A 19,873-nucleotide genomic window follows, 5' to 3' on the forward strand; every position below is an offset into this window, starting at 1 on the left:
TGTCTAAGCCTAATAAGACAAGTACTGTTATTATTGAATACCATTTTGTTCTTAATAGCAAGTCGATATTACATACTGCAATAATTAACCCATTTATGCCTAGCGTCTAGAAAAATATGCCTTGGCAAACAGCGTAGACCCAGACGAGACGACGCATGATGCGGCGTCTCATCTGGGTCTGCACTGTTTGCTTTAAATAATTTCTGTAAGAAATATTCTTAATATAGAAATTTATATAAAAGACATCCCTAATTTTGGAAATAAGTTGATCCAATTTAGAAGGATGGGAGAGTCCACTAGGCATGAATGGGTTAATCATGTAAATCGCTCTAGTGTTTTGGAAATGATGTCCCTCCGTTCACAGAACATCTTCTAAGCTTTCGAACGCTTTAAAATGCACAAAGTACTGGTTTTACCCAGAAAACGGACTCGAACAAAAATGTCTCAAGAAACCTTAAGAAATCGACACAATCGGTATCAAAATAGCCGTTTAAACTGAACGTTTATTCTAATGAAATATGCAATGTTTAAACGGTTATCCTATTATCTGACAAGAATCATACCAGAACAATTCTAAATGCTACTGTAACATGCACATACAGTTGTGCATGATTCTGTTATATCCCCTATTCATGCATATCTTATTCTAAAATGTATTGCTAGTAATGGTGTCAATGCGTTATTTACCAAATTTAGCATCTCAATGACATGAACATGCTTTCCCTTCATTTCTTGCGACTGTATTAATACATGTATATGCATAGGTGTCTAAAAGCAGTTAAGCTTAAAGGGATCTTTTCACGGTTTGGTAAATTGACAAAATTGAAAAAAGTCGTTTCAGATTCGCAAATTTTTGTTTTAGTTATGATAATTGTGAGGAAACACTATTACTGAACATTTACCATAGTCCAATATAGCCATTACATATATCTTTTGACGATTTGAAAACCTTAAAATTATAAAGCGTTGCAACGCGAAACGATTGAATAATTTGGAGAGTTCTGTTGTTGTCGTTTAAATTTACGAAACTAAGAAGATTGCTTATATAAGGTATAAAATACTTTCACTGTGTATACCCGGCGGAATAGCCGAGAGGGCTAATACTTTTATTACTTCAGACTAATTCCAGGACTCCGGAAGTCACTGGTTCGAGCCCTGGTACCGGCCATTTTTTTTCATTTTTTAAATTTTATTCTTGATTTTTTACTGGAGCTTGTAAGATCCAATGTTTACATTTATCAATATAAAGCATTTAATGACAAACTTCAAAATATGCCAAAATCTGTGAAAAGGCCCCTTTAAAGGGATCTTTTCACGCTTTGGTAAATTGACAAAATTGAAAAAAGTTGTTTCAGATTCGTAAGTTTTCGTTTTAGTTATGATATTTGTGAGGAAACAGTAATACTGAACATTAACCATGCTCTAATATAGCCATTATATGCATCTTTTGACGATTTTAAAACCTAAAAATTATAAAGCGTTGCAACGCGAAACGATTGAATAATTTGGAGAGTTCTGTTTTTGTCGTTAAATTTTGTGAAACTACGAAGATTGCTTATATAAAGTATAAAATACGTCACGGATGTGTACTCGGCGGAATAGCTCAGTAGGCTAAAGCGTTTTTACTTCAGGACTCTGGCAGGACTCTAGGGGTCACTGGTTCGAAACCTACTCCGGACAATGTTCTTTTCCTTTTTTAATTTTTTTTCTTGATTTTTTACTGGAGCTTTTACGATCCAATGTTTACATTTATCAATATAAAGCATTTAACGAATAAGTTAAAAAAAATGCCAAAATCTGTGAAAAGGCCCCTTTAAACATGTCTATCCATAATGGTGATTTAGGGATAACGTTATCACAATTATTGTTAACGTCTGTTAATTGATATATCTCTATTCAGTCATTATCAGATTTCAGCAGCCTGTCAACTAAGATCACGTGAGTCAGAAGGCTATGAATCACTGATTTTCACAATAATGGAAAACGATAGTAGTTGTGTGATTTAATCACATCAAGGTTACATTCCACCTTTCGAAAGAAAATAGGCAATTATTGCATTCAATCTGGTTTTCATTCACTCAAACATTCTTTTTAAATTAACAATCAACGCTCTTTGTAGATCTGTAAACCTGTCAATCAATGGAAATGGTAAATTTAAAAGCAAATCAGTTCAAGCACTTTTATCAGCATAACGTACATAACGATTTATTTCTTGAACGCAAATGTTGATTTTAAGTAAATGTGTGTGGATAAATATTATTAAACATTAATTTGCTTATTGGAATAACCAATCATCTCTCATTGGCGCTTACAAAAAACATGCGTCAACAAAACCTATGTGGCATGCGTCGATTTTAGGTTAATTAATAATATCACACGCGCACAGAACGTTTTCTTCCGGTATCAGAACCCTGCAGCACTGTATTACATTGAGCAGAACACGTAATTTGTCAGGATAAAGTACTTAATTAACCACTAAGCAGTAATACGTATGTCGTATTTTTCGTCCTCTATGTTATTTTATACTTAGCTAGTTAAAGCGAGATTATACGATTTTTATATGTGTTGAATTGTAATATATTGATACAAATATGTTATAATAACACACAATATGCAAGACAAATGATACATTTAAAACGAATTTCATAAAATGCAGCAAATTAGCGCCCCGAGCCGATTGTGACGAAGATAATTCGTACATATTTTCCTACAATAACCGATTCATTCGTCTTTTTAGTAAGTGTTCGTGTGTCGTATGATTCGATATCACTGCAGGAATTTCAAATGAACCGTTAATCTAAATTTAGATTCACATCGTACATGCATGATATACATGCTGGCGAATTTGGCTGTACAACCTTTTCGATTTCAGAATTAAATATCTGGCTTATTAGCATTTTTCGACACATGTTCTTCTTAACTTTTATTTTAGTTAATATTGAAATATATAAATAATAAGTTTTTTACACATTTGATATTAATTAATAAATATTTAACAAGATCGTATATACCCGCTTTAATTTTAATGTTCCTTCACACATGCCTTTGTCCAAAATGAATTTCTACCTAACGTATATGACATCATGAATAGACCTTCGTCATCGATGCTTCATTCATGATTTACTTCCGGCTATATGAAAGTTCTAATTGGCGGAAAAGTTTCAAAATTAATTCTATTTGAATTTAATGCATATTCGTAACTTACCGAGTATATATTTACTTTATATCAACATTGTATTTTTTCAACCTCAAACCAACACATGAATACAAACGAGGAATGTTAAATAAAATGTATTCACTCATACTGGATTCATAATTTGAATACAAGATAAATTGTGTTTATTGCACTGACATTCCTACCTACCAAGTTTGAGTCGATAACCGACGCGTACTTGTTGCAGAAGAAACATTGAATCTGTGTGTCGTATGAATAGATCTTGACACAATGGCAGGGATTTCCAACAAATGTGCATCAGGTTTTTATACATGACCTTGTTTTCTAATGTACGAGCGGAAATTATAACTAATTGTATAAAACTCTTATTTCGTTCACTTCGGGTACCAGTTATTCTGACGCCTCATTCTTTTTTAGTATTCGTCAAACTCGTGCATATTCTAGTAGTAAGAATACTTCCACAGTGTGTTTTATTAAACTATACCAAGTGTATGCATGCAAGTGTGTTTCAATACAGAAGATACTAAAGCCCTAAACAGAAAATCACCAATCCTAATTAAATAATGCACACAATTCGGCATGAATTAATTTAATATTTGTTTATTCTATTTAATTAGTCTGGAATAGAGTATACATTTCTGGTGGACAACCAATTTCATATACATGTCATTTAATGACAATTTCTAAGCATAAAAATCCTTCGTTCTTACGTAAGGACGTATTACGCATGTTATGAATATCTTTCAAATCGATTGAACGCCTCATGAGGTCAAGATGGATTCCATTACAGCAGGAACAGCAAAAACAATGGATCAATATTGGCCTATTATTGGGTTATCATTTTCACAAAACAGTATCTAATACGAGTCGAGAATCAGGCAGCGTACGACTGTTATGCTAAATTTTATTTCCTCTCGTCATCCTTTAATTTCCGTTTGAACCGTTGACTCAATTTCAAAGGTGTTACTAAATGATCGAAAGTTTTTATTACACATCTACGAAAATGAATACAAGCATGCGAATCAACTTCAAAGATGTGAGTTTGAAAATTACATTTGAAATGTACAATATCTGCAGTGATGCATTGCTTTGCATTAATTAACCGTTTATCTGGCTACTAATCGATACAAGTAAATTTCACATATTAAGCACGTGTTGTTTTGTTTCTTACTGTGTGGATGTATATAAAGAAGACTTAGTTTTGGCCTCTAGTCTTGATTCCGGCCGCATATATAAGCATTCCGGTCGCATATACATGTATAAACACCGTGCATTTGATCCCGGCCGCATATATAAACACCATGCAGCAGGAGCAACATAATATCCGCATGTATAAAAAAATTGTAAGCATAACCTGGTCAGTACAATTTACAACAAGGGTGCATCCTGACTGGTCAGTCAATAAAAAAAGGAGGATTGGATATGTTGTATTTGTTGTGTTTGCTGTTGTCTCTAAATACGCAAATCACGCACAGAACTTAAACAGCTATACGTAGTGACTATGGAATCAATCGATTAAGAACATTTTGATCAAGAACACTTGAATATGCCATGATGCCATATTGTAACACATGCTTTGTAATTATCCCAAAAGGCATTAATCGGCTAAAGTAGAGCTTGATAAATAAGTATCAATCATACACACATTGTATGGCGTTCATACAGCGTATTACCAAGGGATCTATTGCACTGTCATTATCAATTGATTAATGATTTTAATTACATCTGATCGATGAATAAACAAAACTATATAGTCCAATATTGTAATTAGCACTGAGGACATCATATACAAATGGTACAATAAAATAGAATGCATATTAAATCAGTCCTCTTGAGCCCAGCGCACATATTGATGGATTTTGTCCATGGCGTCAAGATTTAATGAAACTGTTATTTTACGTCTCTAGCAGATAATAGTGGATGCCACTCACGGGAATTCCGCGTTGGTGTAAGTCACGTGATATTCGAATGAAAGAGCAAGCCTTATATCCGAATTCCCTGTGAATTCGAAACTAAGGTAACTACATATACATTTACACCATCTTTGGGGCTACATTACACTATATCAGCCAATTATTTATTCATTTGTTATTGGTGTGGATAGAAATGAATATTAACAAATAATACAAATAACATATATAAACAATGGTAACGAGAAGTACGAGTTTGATTGATTGATTCAGTAACAAAAATAAAATGGTCGCATGGATTTGCTGTATAATGAACAAGAAATGGAAAACAAACAATAAGTTGTCGTTACTATTTCTAAATTATTCGAAGAAATCAGTTGATGCAAAGTGGCAGCATAACTGGTCGATATTACCACGAATAGTCATGCAAAATACGTCAGAGCAAAATGTTCACTGCTAATAATGTCTAATATCCGACACAACTTTTCAGCATGCAAAATAAATACAAAACAGATGTTATTCGGAGCTCAATTTCAACTTTTCCCGCTAATATACATGAGGTTCACGCAACAATGACCGGATTCTACGGGGTTATTTACTGTGATTCACATAAATATGACTTCAATTGAAGCTTTTCTCCTATTGTAAATATTGTAAATTGTTTAACCGGAAATAATTTTGTAATGATTTAAAAAAGGTATTTTAAATATTAAGAAAATGTGATCAAATATGTCCTATATTTTTATAACGCAGTTAAACAAATAATTTATATTATATTATTAGCAAATGGTTGACCTAATCAATGCGTTATAGATCTCGAAACATCAATATTGTCTGCGGACCGATTGTATTAAAGGGATCTTTTCACGCTTTGGTAAATTGACAAAATTGAAAAAAGTTGTTTCAGATTCGCAAATTTTCGTTTTAGTTATGATATTTGTGAGGAAACAGTAATACTGAACATTTACCATGGTCTAATATAGCCATTATATGCATCTTTTGACGATTTTAAAACCTAAAAATTATAAAGCGTTGCAACGCGAAACGATTGAATAATTTGGAGAGTTCTGTTTTTGTCGTTAAATTTTGTGAAACTACGAAGATTGCTTATATAAGGTATAAAATACGCCAAGTATGTGTACTCGGCGGAATAGCTCAGTAGGCTAAAGCGTTTTTACTTCAGGACTCTGGCAGGACTCCAGGGGTCACGAAACCTGCTCCGGGCAATGTTCTTTTCCTTTTTTTTAAATTTTATTCTTGATTTTTTACTGGAGCTTTTACGATCCAATGTTTACATTTATCAATATAAAGCATTTAATGAATAAGGTAAAAAATGCCAAAATCTGTGAAAAGGCCCCTTTAAACTTCTTATCGATTACAAGACGCGCGTGGGCGTTCTTTGCAGTTTTTCAATAACAATCGATCAGTCTGATACAGAGACAAGGTCATACTGAATAACAAAAACAAAAACAGTATTTTATAACCTTCCAGTCGCATGACGATAATAAGAAGCATACTTTTCTTGGTTATTAACCTATTTATGCCTAGTGGACTCTCCCATCCTTCTAAATTGGATCAATTTATTTCCAAAATTAGGGATGTCTAGTATATTTATTCCTATTTTACGAATATTTCTTACAGAAAGTCCTTAAGCAAACAGCGCAAACAGCGCAGACCCTGATGAGACGCCGCATTATGCGGCGTCTCATCTGGGTCTACGCTGTTTGCCAATGCCTTTTTTCTAGACGCTAGGCATAAATGGATTAAATGTTTGCTTTATTTTATGCTGAGAAATTGAATTCATTTTAGCGATGAGTGACTTGAGTTAGAACCTCGGTGTTAGACTCTACACTGTTAAGTGATATATGGCTCATATGTACATAGTTGTATTTTTATATTGCCACAAATTCTTCAAAAAATAGATTTGTCTTAAAAAAAATAGAATTCGAACAAGTCATGTTCGGATATATCCAATCACAAACATTGTGTATACCGGTTCATACTATTGAATACACAAGCGCACGAGAAATGTTTAACGATGTTTGTAAAAAAAAAATATTACGAAAATGACTTACAAATTCCCTGAATACCACTGTAACGCCGTCATATGGGCCGTGATCTGTGAAAAAATGGGTTTAATGCATGTGCGTAAAGTGTCATCCCAGATAAGCCTGTGCAATTCGCACAGGCTAATCAGGGACGACACTTTCCGCCAAAACTAGATTTTTGCTAAGAAGCGACTTTCTTTAATAATAAAATATCATAAAAGCGGAAAGTGTCGTCCCTGATTAGCCTGTGCGAACTGCACAGGCTAATCTGGGACGACACTTTACGCACATTCATTTAACCTCCTGTTCACAGAACACGGCCTATATAATGCCAGAATATACAATTGAGCCCCGCTTTGAGAAAACTGTGCTTAATGCATGTGCGTCAAGTGTTGTACTAGATATTAGATAAGCAGTCAGAACAGGCTAATCGGGGACGACACTTTCCGCCTTGACGTTGTAAGCTTAAACGCATAAATTGCTTTGCCTGATGAGACTGCACATGTTATTCTGAAACGGCACTTTGTGTGCATGCATTAAGCCCGGTTTTCACAGAGCGCGGTCACATGTTATATCATATTATGATATCCCATAAGTTGATATACGTTGATGACATCATAAGATTCGATGACAACAGCACGTACCTGTGTGAGACGCCGCGCTCGTGCAGGAAATGCACTGCGGAAACGAGCTGTCGGAAGAAAGCGCGCGCCTTGGAGTCCGGAAGTCGCCCGTCCTTCTGGCTCTTGATAAAGGTCAGGAGATCTCCGCCGGCCGCATACTCCAAGACCAGACAGTACAGTGTGGTTGCCTGGAAACCGGAATTTGCAGAACAATTTCAGAGAGGCTATGACTTAGATTTCGAGAGCATGCTTATACATAAATTAACAGACGCGGTATACGACAGTCACAACCAAATTGCAAAATAAAGTTTCAAATGCTCACATTTTCGTAATAACAATTGACGTTCAAAAGAACAATTGTTATGATTTTAATTAGCCATGTTTGACATTAGCATTTTACTATTATTTTGTGTAGTTGTTTATGGTTCCCAACTTGAATACAGAGCTCCAGATAAGGTTTTGTGAAATTCTTAAATTACTACCAGATTTTCAAAAAAGAATTCTTCACTCTGAAATTTTATTCTTAACGTTACTACTAAGTTTTGGAAAATAATTCTTATTTTTTATAAATGACCTAAAAATTAAATAATAATGGTTCTTTTCATGCAAAAAAAATCAAAATAAACATACTAGCAACTTTATTTATACGAGTTCAGCAGTGTCTTTTTAGTATTATACAATTTTATTTTTCAAATACCTTCATATGCCCAAACTGTGCTTAGATTGCATGCCTTAGATGAATATTTACATATTTCACAATTAAAACGTGTCTCCCCTTCAATCTTTTCAACGATTAGCCACGGGACTTGTCCCTTCAACTCGTTCAATGTTTTTTTGTGTGTTTAAATTTGGACCCGTTGTGTCGCGTTTTTGTTTAGCTTTTCCGACTGTGTCGGAAACTGAACATACAACATCGTATAAGATCATTTCTATAATGTCTTTCTAAACATTTAACTTCGGCTCACTTTGCGTACAATATGTTAAAAGCGTGTTTTTGGACGCTTTGCAGTTTTTAGGACGCTCTCTGGGCGCCGCCATTGTTTTTTGACAGATAGACTGTATACGCCGCTTTTATTGGAAAAGATGCGCTTTGTTAAACAAACCCGATAACCATTCTATATAAGCACCGCAAAGATCTTTAATACTCGAAAAGAACTCAATAAAAATCGATACGAACCGATGTAAAAATAATATTCGTAACTTGATTTTGTAATTCTTAATGGTACGACAAGATTTTAAAATAAATACGTAACGGACTTGAAAATAATTCGTAATTACGAAAATACGACCCTTATCTGGAGCTCTGTGAATACGTTCACATCACTGCAAAGAACATGTACGACATTTAACCGATATACTTAAATGTTATTTAAATATGGTCACCATGAACTACATAAATAAAACTTCAATTAGGGTAAGTACCAACGTTTTCGATAAATGTTATTCAAATGCACACGAATGTTATTGGGTAAGTTAAAATTAATGTACTTGTACCAGCTGCGTTGGAGGGCATAATAAACACGGTTTCTGTCAGTCAGACTTAGGCTATACAAATGCGTTTCCATGTTTACCGTCCCCATGATTTAAACAAGAGGGCCATGATGGCCCTGTATCGCTCCACTGTTTTTATGCGAAAAAAACGTGCAATGCGCATAAGTTTAAATGTACTCAAGCATGTGACTTTCTCTTTCTATCCCTCGTCCCACTGAGCGCTTAAAAATGGAAGGGTGAGCATTTTTTATACATGGAAAAAGTTACTACCGTGTTAACTAAACAGACTAAAAAGCCCGGGAATTGTTGCACATGTCCTTTGCTTATAACGTAGGTACATTTATCTCTTCAAAAAATATTGTCGTTCTTTCTATTTCACATATTTTTAGATGCTGAAGATCAAATCTACGCATTTGATTTGAAACAGATTCACAAGAATATATGAATCAAAATGCCTTAACCCTTTACCAAACGACACATTTTGGACTTTCCCAATTTGAAAGAGGTTGCAGACGACAATTAAATTGTAATGGAATCTGAAGGAAATGATCAGGTAGGGTAGAAATAATTGTGATAAAAGGAGAAATTGCTCATCTAGAGCAATTTCTCTTTTTTATCACAATTATTTATAAAGTCGTCAGCTACAAACCTTTAAAATCCTGTTAGTGTTTGTTAAAGGGTTAATAATCTCTGGTTCCTTCTTTAAAGCCTTTAACACATTTATAACAAATACAATAGTAGCATCTTTCTTTGTAAAGAATCATCTCAAAATATAACAAGGGCTAATTGTAAAACATGCCAGGGCCCTCGTTTGGCCGTTTTGGGGGCCGAAATTCGGCCCCATTCCCCCCATAAAATAGTATACTTTTTTCCCCTATTTCAGCTAAAAATTCCCCCCTTAATTTTTTTTTACTTTTATACCCATGTTGCTAACTGGTATCGTGCTATGAACCTTTGATTAAAAGTATATTTATGTAAATAACATTAAAATATAGCAATTTTAAGTGTTGAATGGTTGGTGAAAAGATCTTCTAAAAATTCCCCTTTTCGCCCAAAACAACGCGAAATTCCCCCCTGTAAGGGCCCCGGCCCCCATCCCACAAAGTGTAGTAAGGGCCCTGCATGATGCATGCCCCCCATATGGGCTGTCAGTTGTAATGGCAGCCATTGTGTGAATACGTTTTTTGGCACTGTGACCTTGACCTTTGACCTGGTGACCTAAAAATCAATAGGGGTCATCTGCGAGTCATGATCAATGTACCTATGAAGTTTCATGATCCTAGGCGTATAAGCTTTCTTGAGTTATCATCCGGAAACCATTTTACTGTGTAAAGTCACCGTGACATTGACCTTTGACCTAGTGACCTGAACGTCAATAGGGGTCATCTGCGAGTCATGATCAATGTACCTATTAAGTTTCATGATCCTAGGCGTAAGCCTTCTTGAGTTATCATCCGCGAAACCATTTTTCTAAGTAGAGTCACCGTTACCTTGACCTTTTACCTAGTGACCTGAAAATCAATAGGGGTCATTTGCGAGTCATGATCAATGTGCCTATGAAGTTTCATGATCCTAGGCATAAGCGTTCTTGAGTTATCATCCGGAAACCATTTTACTATTTCGGGTCACCGTGACCTTGACCTTTGATCTAGTGACCTGAAAATCAATAGGGGTCATCTGCGAGTCATGATCAATGTACCTATGAAGTTTCATGATTCTAGGCATAAGCGTTCTTGAGTTATCATCCGGAAACCATTTTACTATTTCGGGTCACCGTGACCTTGACCTTTGACCAAGTGACCTGAAAAGCAATAGGGGGTCATCTGCGAGTCATGAACAAATTTGGTAGAGGACTATTAGATATCACTACATACCAAATTTAGTAGCCCTAGGCTTTATAATTATGAACAAGAAGATTTTTAAAGTTTGCACAAAATAGGCCTTATTTAAGCATATGTTCATTTTTGTGACTCCCGGGGCAGGGTCAAATTTGTCCCTAGGGGCATAATTTGAACAAACTTAGTAGAGACCTATTAGATGTCAATACATACCGAATTTGGTAGAAATAGGCCCAATAGTTATGGACAAGAAGATTTTTTAAATTTTGCACAAAATGGGCCCAATATAAGCATATGTTAAATTTTGTGACCCCTGGGGAACAGTCAAATTTGATCCCAGGGGCTTAATTTGAACAAACTTGGTAGAGGACTATTAGATGTCATTACATACCAAATTTGGTAGCCCTATGCCATACGGTTATGGACAAGAAGATTTTTAAAATTTGCACAAAACAGGCTTTATATAAGCAAATTTTCAATTGTTTGACCCCCCCGGGACAGGGTCAAATTTGACCCCAGGGACATAATTAGAAGAAACTTGGTCGAGGACTATAAGATGTCACTACATACTAAATTTGGTAGCCCTAGGCCCAATGCTTATGGACGAGAAGATTTTTGAAGTTTTCACAAAATAGGCCTTATATTAGCAAATTTTCAATTTTTTGACCCCCGGCATAATTTGAAGATACTTGGTAGAGGACTATAAGATGTCACTACATACCAAATTTGGGAGCCCTAGGCCCATGGTTATGGACAAGTAGATTTTTCAAGTTTTCACAAAATAGGCCTAATATGAGTAAATTTTCAATTTTTTGACCCCCCGGGGCAAAGTCAAATTTGACCCTAGGGGCATAATATGAAGAAACTTGGTAGAGGACTATGAGATGTCACTACATACCAAATTTGGTAGCCCTAGGCCCAATGGTTATGGACGAGAAGATTTTTTAAAGTTTGCACAAAATAGGCCTTATATAAGCAAATTTTCAATTTTTGACCCCCCGGGGCTGGGTCAAATTTGACCCCAGGAGCATAATTTGAATAAATTTGGAAGGGGTTCACCCCAGGAACATTCCTGAGAAATTTCATCAGAATTGGACCAGTAGTTTAGGAGTAGAAGATGTTTAAAGAAAAAGTTAACGCACGGACGCACGCACGCACGCACGACGGACACAGGACCATGACATAAGCCCTGCTGACCTCTGGCCATTGGAGCTAAAAACAACAGACAGGTTAAAATATAGACAAGTTAAAATATAGACAATCATTGTCGACGAAAAAACACTGCCCTTGAAAATCATATCCTTGCCAGTCGCAATAATAACTTGTGAAACTTAATCACATCGGCATATTAGACATCTGCTTCAACACAATATTGTTACTATTTCTATATTTTTAATAAAGGCATACTTAAAATTAAAAAACTATACATTACAGGGTGTAGGATCACGTGACTTTGTGGTGTTCTCCCTATTAATTTTAATGGATTTAAACACGACGGTAAGTGATGCTTTATTTCAAATTACTTTTTAGAGCAATGTTTCTTAATAATTTCAACTAATCCATAAAAGACTCCGCCTTTCGTGTGATACGTCATCACACAAGCCACTCGAGTGATACAAACTCTTGGAACAATTGACTAGCGTAATATTCCTTTATTATGTACAACAACTAACGAAAACAGTTAACAAATGTATTTTTTACTTTAACAAAACTGACAAAACAATGACTAAAACGGTACGCCATAGTTTATTTAAGACGCGTATGAATACAGTTTATGTAAATTAACGTGTAAACATTCGAACCGGGAAAACACAGGTTTCCGACACGCTAACCTTAATGCCATCGTTAATCCAATGTTTATAACAATTAAGTTGACAACTTAAATCCGATGTTTATAACAAAAACGTTGAAACAATATGCACTTCCACCTCTATCTTCCATGTCTTTATCGAAACTTAGTTTAAACCACACTATTTTATTTTATTCCTATCGAAATATACATTTATGCATGATAAACACACACTCCAAAATACGTTTTGAATTCGTTCGATCTTTTTAACAAATAGTTTACTGTATAAAAAAACACCACGTCCGACAGGTCCTTAGAATTTAGATAAAACTATTGTGTTTCGTCACAGAAATGACGTCACACGATGTAATACGTAATATATTTCGTATTCTACCACGGCACGTGACTTGTTTTCTATATACAAAGAAGGAAAACTACCGTGGGTTATTACCCCGATATACCAACGGTTGTGTAAAGTGACGTCATTTTGATTGTCCGCGCACTGTTTATGAATGAAGACGACGTCATTTAGTTTTATTTGTTGTGGTGACGTCACGTTTTCGCGGAAAAGTGGAGGACGTTCGGTTAATACTTTAAATCGCGTATAACTTATTAATGAATTCGTGTTAGAATCGAAGTAATCGACGGGTAACAGTTGGTTATTGCGGTAATAACCAACGGTATGTCGTTCCGATGCTTGTTATCAAACCACTCGGGCTACGCCCTCGTTGTTTAATTCCTACGCATCGGAACTCCATACCGTTGGTTATTATCGCAATAACCAACGGTTACCCGTCGATTATTTCTTAAATATAACATATTTTTATTTTCGGTGCGCGTAATGTGACGTCATTAAATGGGTCGAAGTAGTCCGGCTAATATGGTAATACGAAATTGGAAACAGCGAGTAGCTTAATACGGGATTTTTTTATTTCAACGATTGATACAACCTGTATTTTGTTAAAAGCATTAAACAGGTATATAATAAAGATTTTTATGCTGCTTGTGGCAAGTTGAAATACATCAGATAACTTTATTAAATAAGCCAGTGTTCTTTTTCGAAATTCGATTTGTACTACACGGTTATGCTTCACGGAACGTAAAATTGGGTCACCGATTTCAGACATATTCAATAATGTATTCTTATACATTAAGACATCGGCACACACTGCAAGAAAAACTGTCTTTAAGTCACTCAATATTTTTGCAAATATATTTCAATAACTTGAGATATTTGCACAAATAAAGTTCTTGACGGTGTAATTGCATTCTGTCGAGCCCGTGTGCAAACCCCTGAAAACCCGCTGATTCTGCACCCTGATTAATTGATTTGTTGTTTTTTCTCAAACGTTATATTGCTTCGAACCAGTACTCGAAATGCTATTACCCGGATGGCACTCAACATAGAACTTTTTTTAACTGTAAGTGGAACATACTACTTCTAATGTGCTCACATACCTCAAAACGTATAACTTTTCGAAAACCGGATTTTGCAATTAAAACGAAATATGTTTGTAATACAACCAACAATACATTGGTTTGGTCATTTGTACGCATGCTCGTCTGGAGATACGCTGGTCGCATACGGCATGAGACCTATGTTCTCATGAGGTGGCTAAACTGTATGTTTGATATATTTTTAGCACTTCCAACGAGCCCCGAATAAATATAAGGGCTATTATATATGCGTAATTAACTGTTTAAAGTCATGTTTTCGTGTGCACGATTATACGATTTAGTAGTTGAGCCATCTGCTATAATGCATGCACCCTTAGTGAAATCAATACCAACCCCGACGCGGCTAAGTGGATCGTTTTTTCCGTTTCATTTATTCGGCCATATTCTTGAAGAAAATCGACAGTAAACATGCAACGAATTTCAATTATTGTATTGTACCATTGATAAATTGAAATCCGATTAGGAAACGGGTCTGTAATTTAGTGCAACTCGATCTTATTGACCCAGTTCTAATTATCTGTGAGTTTTTTTGTTGTTTTTATTTTCTTTCGGGGGAAGTGATGGAACAGAATTACCACACCAGAACAGTTTGCTTTAGTGATACTCGAAAAGGAAGAAAAACTATTGAATGAAGATAAACTTTTTACAAAGGTACCATATTTAGACACATGTCTGTGTTGGCACTATAGTGACAAATATCGGTTAAACAATATACAATTCTTTGTCTTAAAGCTGCAAACATTCGACGTCAAATTCAATACTTTCATATATTTTACTATCAACATGCTGTGTTTAAACTAGCAATAATACTATCTGATTCTCTAACATTCATATGCCAAAAACACGAGCTAGAGGCAAACAGCCGACCTCTGATAAATAAGTCACGTAAATAGATCTTACAGATGCTTTAATAAAATTAATGTGTCAAACGTTTAATAGCACATAGGCAATACTTATTATAACTTATCGTCACGCCCATTACATACTATAAAGTATTGTGTTAAATAATATTCAATAGTCAGTCTTTGTTTTTAATTAAGACACTTCCGATATTCCTTTATACACGGACTATTTGAGTCATTTTCTGATAAAACTGGGCATAATGCATGTGCGTAAAGTGTCGTCCCAGATTAGCCTGGGCAGTCCGCACAGGCTAATCAGGGACGACACTTTCCGCTGTTATGACACTTTTCGTTAAAATAAAGTCTCTTCTTAGCAAAAATCCAATCTAGGCGGAATTAGTTTTAATAACATGTCAATTCATCCAAACAAAACTAAATGTATGCTTTTATCAAAAGCTCGTAGTTTTACTGGCAATCTTAGACTTAATATTAATTGCATTATCCTTGAACAAACCAAAGAATTTAATTAACTATGAGTTACGATTGATGAGCATCTAACATGGCAATCTCACATAAACAGTGTAAGTCGTAAACTTAACTTTAAACTGGCCTTTTTTAAACGAATAAACTATTTTATAAACTATGAAACAAAAAAACTATTTTACAACTCATATATATTAACAACTATGGATAATTTATGCGCATTATGGTGTTCAGCAACACATTCACACTTACGTAAAATACATTCGATACAAAAACGAGCTGCTAAAATAATACTGAATAAACCAGTGCTCCAGATAACATGCGTAAAGGCGTAAAAACGAATAAAATTTCTTAAATAACGATTTAGATTTAAAATCTTTGCGTAAAGTTACGCATTGAAAAAATAAAACACGAATTCGACATTTTCGAACGTGCGTAAAACTTTCAGTAGCAAATTATATATGGTAAACATTTCATCCCGGTTCTGACTTGTCGAGGCGCTCAATTAAAACTACAACTTTATGTCAACGTCACTTTGCTGTGAGGAAGGGCCACACTTAAGAACGGTCGAAAGGCCAAACAGTCTCGATTCTGTTCTCCTGGTATTACAGGCGAGTCATTACTGTTTATTGTACCTTTTTAATTACACTTATCGTAATTTTTATACACAAGTAATAAACAACATACCTATTCAAAATGTCATTAAAATTAAATGTTAAATATATGTTTTTGATATGACTTTAACGGCGACCAAAATGCCATTATGACCTAAGCCGAAGTGTCAGTTACTGTTTTTAATAAAAAATCAAAATGGCCGACCGAAGCGGTGTATCGAAGCGTGGAAGGCAAAAAAAGCAAGATGAGCAAGATAGATGTGGGGTCTTTTGAGCCAGAAAAAGCTGTCCGATTATGGGAAAGCAAGAAACGGAAAAGAAAGCCAGGCTTTTCCAAGACTATAAACCAAAATGTTGGATTGTTGATGTGTCAAAAACAATGCATAAAAATTATTTGGTAATATAGTGTTAAGAATTGATTTTATAAATAGGGGGTGAAATAAGAATTAATTTTCGAAATAGGGAGTAAATAAGAATTTGACCAAATTTTTATCTGGAGCTCTGGAATAAACCATATTCAACTCCTTCAGCTCCCTTATTCAAAGAACTTGGTTGGTTGACATTCAATAACAGATGTATCTCCTAATTGGATCTATTGTTCATAAGTTTGTTATAGGCGCAATGCCCTCTTATATCAATAATGTTATTCATATCTCAAATAACAATGTGTACGCTCTTAGATCCATCACACACACTGATATATCATCTATTACGTTTAAAACAAACTATGGAAAACGAGCGTTTTCGTTTCGGTCACGAACCATAATTATGGAATTCAATTCCAACAAGCATTCGACAAGTGTCTTCGAATACAACATTCAAAATAAAATTTAAAAAAAAACCTACAAACAAATCATTGATATATATATATGCTCATTTTTAAAAATTTTCTATGTAAATACTTTGTTGTGATGTGTCTGATGTGATTTATTTTGAAAGATTGATTTTTGAAAGATTGATTTTTGTATCAGATTTTGCATATTTTGTATTATCATAATCATCATCGTCATCTTTATCATCGTTGTCGTCATCTTCGTCGTCGTCGTCGGAATTGATAAGGAAGTTATTATAACATTTAACTGTATAGTTAATTTTCTTTTTTCTCTTGTATGTTCGTATGCATGTTTCAATATGTATACTTGTGTTTTGTTACTGAAGACCACATTGTAAAAAAAAAATATTTCTTAATGTGAATTCTTTATAAAATAAAGTTATTATTATTATACGTACACGCACTAAGTATAATGAACCGGTATATATAATTATGTTTACAAGAGAACGTCTATATATATATTCGATGCAGGGGACTATTTATGGACAAACCAATCATATGTTATCATGGACATTTAATTTACCTGATAAAAGTACCACTGCGTACACTTCAAAACAAGAAATATAGTTATTGCACATACTGATGATTTAAAAGATTTGAAAAATATATCATTAATGTCATCAAGGGTAAAAAATAATTATTTTGTTACTTTACAACGTAAAATAATCATTGAAGCTTACTGTACAAAGTCTGTACAAAGTCACTGCAACGGTAACATATGTGTTGAAGAAATCAAGTAAGGAATGTACGTCCAATTTAACCAAGACATTCCTTTCTCAATTATCATCTACTCGGGTTATTTAAATCAATTCTTGTATTACCATTTTAGATAAAGTGTATCATTAGGCGATGTAACGAAATACTAGTATTTCTTTATATACAACACCGCTACCTATTCTATTGATGTGAAACGGTATCAACCACCCTATAATTTCTACAACAAATTAAGGACAAAACAAGCTGATGATTGATGCACCGAACAACAACTGTATAGCGTGTTGCGAGAAAATATATCATAATGGTATACAAACATTTACTTATTGGCAATGATTTTGCATTTTATTTTAAAATGTTATCGGGGGTTTAATTATCATAATTATGCAATATTATCTTTTCAATATAATTTCGGGACTAAAACAAATTTATTGCAAGTGATCATATGGGCGATATCATATGATATGACATTTTCTCCATTTATGAACACCTGCAATTACTGTTAGAAAAATGTGCGTGTGTGTCGTTTTCGTTGCATTCTTCTGCTTATTTTCCATGGAATAGTTAAGGCCGATTGATATTAATTCAATGCTAAGTCGATATCGAGTATACAAAGGTTCGGCAAGACTCGCCTTTCTTACGCCATATTATAATCGTCTGATATCTTATAATCTCTATTTATCACATGCCATACCCTGTTAACCAAGTAATATAAGTTATAACCATTACAAATATTTTTATCTTACACATGTGTAATATACTTTTTAAGCGTTTTCATGGGCTTAGTTTTCGTTCGATTGACCAATCGCATTTTGTTATTTTGCTGAAATGACGTTGAAACGTCAAATGACGTCGCGAAATGTAAACAACATTCGGGATTTATCATTATGTTTGCGTAAATATTTATTTAACTTGCTCATTTAATAGCATGTGATAAAAAAGATCTGCCACTCGTTGTCATATTTTTATTAAACTCGTCCAGGAAATTCGTTAGTAGGCTCGCCAAAGGCTCGCTTACTAAAACAATTCCTGAATTCGTTTAATAAAATATGGTATGATATGACAACTCGTGCCAGATCCTATACATGTATATACAACCTAAGCAAACATCATTTGACGATATGTTAGCCCCACTTATTAATTAGAATATAAAAGATGAAAAACGTGGATTATTAAATTGCAAAAGTCATGCGGTGACCTTATTTTAACCGTTATAATTACAACTTAGCTTGTGTGGTACAATTAACTTCAATAATTATTTTAAAGGGAACACATTTAAAGTAGCAGAAACCCATTTAATAGATTTCGTTCATTGATAACTCTTACGACAATTTGTTCGGTGAAAACGAATCTCAAATAAGACCTTGGTATGGATGTGTTAATTGATAAATTGCAACAAAATCACTCAATAAATCAACGGAGGCAATTAAATCAAAATTGTTAGCTAATTCGGCATAATATGCGAAATTATGCGAAACCGAAATATCATTTCACTGAGGTAAAATACATTCAAATTGACAAAAGGCTGTAACGTTACCCGTTATATACAAATGTTTGTAAAGAAATACATTATTGAGATTTGATCAGTGAAATTAAAAGAATGTTTGATGGTGTCGTCGATGTTTTTTGTGGTAAATAAAAAGTTTATGAATATAATGGCTATTTGAATCAAATGTAATTCAACAAGACTGACTGCCTGGTCCGCCACACTTGCAGTGGTGTTGGAATCTAAACAGAAGTCAGATCAACAAATAAACGCAGCGTCATTCTCATTGTGCACACGATAACAAATCGTCAATTGTAAACACAAGGCTTGAATAGAAATTAAAATCTTTTTAAATAATTTCATTTTGTATTTTATCACCAAAAGTATTATATTAAATTAGTTCAAATTGATAATTGATCAGACAAAAATACATTCACTTTATTTAACGTATTATTCAACACGGTGTATTTTGAATACACATCAATGGAACAGACGTTGTCAAATAATTACCCCTTGCCAGTTCGGTGACAAAAGTGGACCAGACGCTTTGCTATTTGATAGGGGTAAACT

At 34.4% G+C, this 19,873-nt stretch overlaps 1 protein-coding gene across 1 annotated transcript in view; it reads right to left on the bottom strand.

Moving 5' to 3' along the window:
• LOC127862351 (serine/threonine-protein kinase fray2-like) overlaps window positions 1–19,873 on the bottom strand; it is a 117,121-nt gene that overhangs the window by 54,280 nt on the left and 42,968 nt on the right. Inside the window, 1 exon segment of the mRNA XM_052401440.1 lies at window positions 7,778–7,944. Coding sequence (XP_052257400.1) covers window positions 7,778–7,944 — 167 coding nt within the window.

This window comes from Dreissena polymorpha, chromosome 16 (genome assembly GCF_020536995.1).
Source record: "Dreissena polymorpha isolate Duluth1 chromosome 16, UMN_Dpol_1.0, whole genome shotgun sequence".
Lineage (NCBI taxonomy): Eukaryota > Metazoa > Mollusca > Bivalvia > Myida > Dreissenidae > Dreissena > Dreissena polymorpha.